The sequence below is a fragment of the Notolepis coatsorum genome (assembly GCF_963971535.1).
Source record: "Notolepis coatsorum genome assembly, chromosome: 5".
Lineage (NCBI taxonomy): Eukaryota > Metazoa > Chordata > Actinopteri > Aulopiformes > Paralepididae > Notolepis > Notolepis coatsorum.
Genome location: NC_140169.1, coordinates 113,076,373 through 113,078,622, shown reverse-complemented (window position 1 = coordinate 113,078,622; position 2,250 = coordinate 113,076,373). Strand labels below are relative to the sequence as shown.

Genomic DNA, 2,250 nt, shown 5'->3' with positions numbered 1-2,250 from the left:
ACAGACAGAGCATCCTCAGTCCACGAGGACAGCTGGGGGTCTCCACTCCGTTTTAAGAGCCTAGCGCGTGCGAGGACGCTCAGTTTTTTAAAGCTACCTCGCGCTTAAGAGGCAACAACCGGTAGTCAAGGACATACTCTAACCCCAAACAACGCTATTCCTTCTTTGCTGTTGTGTCCTGCTCAGGTTTGGGACAAGGTGAAAACAGCGGACGGCGACACAACAGGATTAAAAATATACATTTAACGCTTTTGGTCTTCAAGATTATCTCCAACGTTGCCCTTCGTCCGGACGCTAACATGATGTCCTATCTGAAACAACCACCGTACACAGTCAACGGACTGAGTTTATCCGCCTCTGGTATGGACCTGCTGCATCCTTCACATGGATATCCAGGTAAGACCCGTGCAATAATTTATGTTTAAAAGCAACTTGTTAGGCAATATACTATAATATACCAATATAACTTTTATCTCTCAACCACAGGATATTATATATTGATGTACTTTCCAGCATTTGCCAAATAGCTATACAAGATATGTAATTGTATTGTAAATGTATTTTTTTTTATTGTGTTAATTTATGGGCCTAATCGTTTCACCCAATGTATAATTGATTGGGCTATTTTAACTATTCTATAATAAGCCTTTTATTTCGGCCACCCGAACAGTATATGGGGCTATATGCCATATAATACATAATCACTATATTTTCAAATGGTGACATACATTGAAATGTATATTAAATAAAAGGTTCAGATAATAATGTATCCATTATTTTGGTTAGTTATACTGCACACTCAACGGCTGACTTGTTGTCCCACAGCAACTCCTCGGAAACAGAGGCGCGAGAGGACGACCTACACGCGCGCGCAGCTCGACATTTTGGAGAATCTGTTCGGCAAGACGCGCTACCCCGACATCTTCATGCGCGAGGAGGTGGCCTTGAAGATAAACCTACCTGAGTCCCGAGTCCAGGTACGTCAGTCTTCTATAGAAACCACTTTTCCGTTCGGAAGTGATGGGTAAAACAAAAGGTTACAATTGTTATTCATTTGGGTTTGAGAGGTGTCAGACACCACGTCTCCCTCTATTGATTGCCGAGTTCCAAATATAATATAAGAGAGGTTGAGATCCAAGGCAGCTCTACAGTTTTTAAAAAGCCTTTAATAAGTGGCTTACATTATTTAGAAAAATCTTTTAAAAGTCCAACATGTTTCGGCCTACATGGCCTTCTTCAGGGTGTATCCAAATATAATACTTCGATCATGAACTGCATTGGGCCCGGCCCTCTGCAGAAAAAAAAAGTTTAGACGCACTGAAAATGTATGGTCGCGTTTAGTTTGGTCAGGACGGCTTAGTTATTATTTATGTATTAATAAATGCATTTTTTTTTTATATATTTACCTCATTCAGGTATGGTTCAAGAACAGAAGAGCCAAGTGTCGCCAGCAGGCTCAACAAACACAAAGCGGCACGCAGACCAAGACCACCAAGCCGGTCAAAAAGAAAGGCTCCCCGGTGAGAGAAGCCAGTTCAGAGAGCGGCGCCAGTGGCCAGTACACGCCGCCTTCCAGCACCTCAGTCCCGGTTGTGAGCAGCAGCAGCGCGCCTGTGTCCATCTGGAGTCCGGCCTCCATCTCCCCACTCACCGACCCACTCTCTACCTCCACATCGTCTTGCATGCAGCGGTCCTATCCCATGACATACACTCAAGCCTCCGGATACAACCAGGGTTACACAGGGTCCTCGTCCTATTTTAGCGGGATGGACTGTGGGTCTTACATTTCACCTATGCACCACCAGCTATCAGCTGCGGGCTCTACCATGAGTCCCATGGGCGCCAACGGAGTGTCGAGCCACCTAAACCCAGCATCCTCCATCTCCACGTCGGCGTATGGAGCAACAGGCCTGGGCTTCAGTGGTCCTGCAGACTGCCTGGATTATAAGGACCAAACAGCCTCCTGGAAACTCAATTTCAATGCAGACTGTTTGGATTACAAAGACCAAGCCTCATCGTGGAAGTTTCAGGTGTTGTGAGGAGCCTGAATAATCACAATAACAATAAACTCCAGACTATACCCCTTATTTGCCCAGGTTGGGAGAAATGTCGTTGAACGTTTCCACGACTAGACCCAAAATCTACCTCGGGCAAAACAGAGTATAGCTGCCCATGCAGTTGTCTCACCTGTTGGGTTAACTTATTGAACATTCAGAGTGAACTCTCCTTAACTTTGATCAAAGACATGGA

General features: G+C 45.0%; 1 protein-coding gene across 1 annotated transcript; it reads left to right on the top strand.

The window, feature by feature from the left end:
- Window positions 1–299: 299 nt before the first annotated feature.
- On the top strand, window positions 300–2,039 carry LOC311228860 (homeobox protein OTX2-like; the record flags this gene model as incomplete). Its single annotated transcript, XM_084314815.1, has 3 exons — window positions 300–396; window positions 826–977; window positions 1,416–2,039. The coding sequence occupies 3 exons, from the start codon at window positions 300–302 to the stop codon at window positions 2,037–2,039; spliced, it is 873 nt and encodes a 290-aa protein (XP_084170941.1).
- Between the last annotated feature and the right edge of the window lie 211 nt (window positions 2,040–2,250).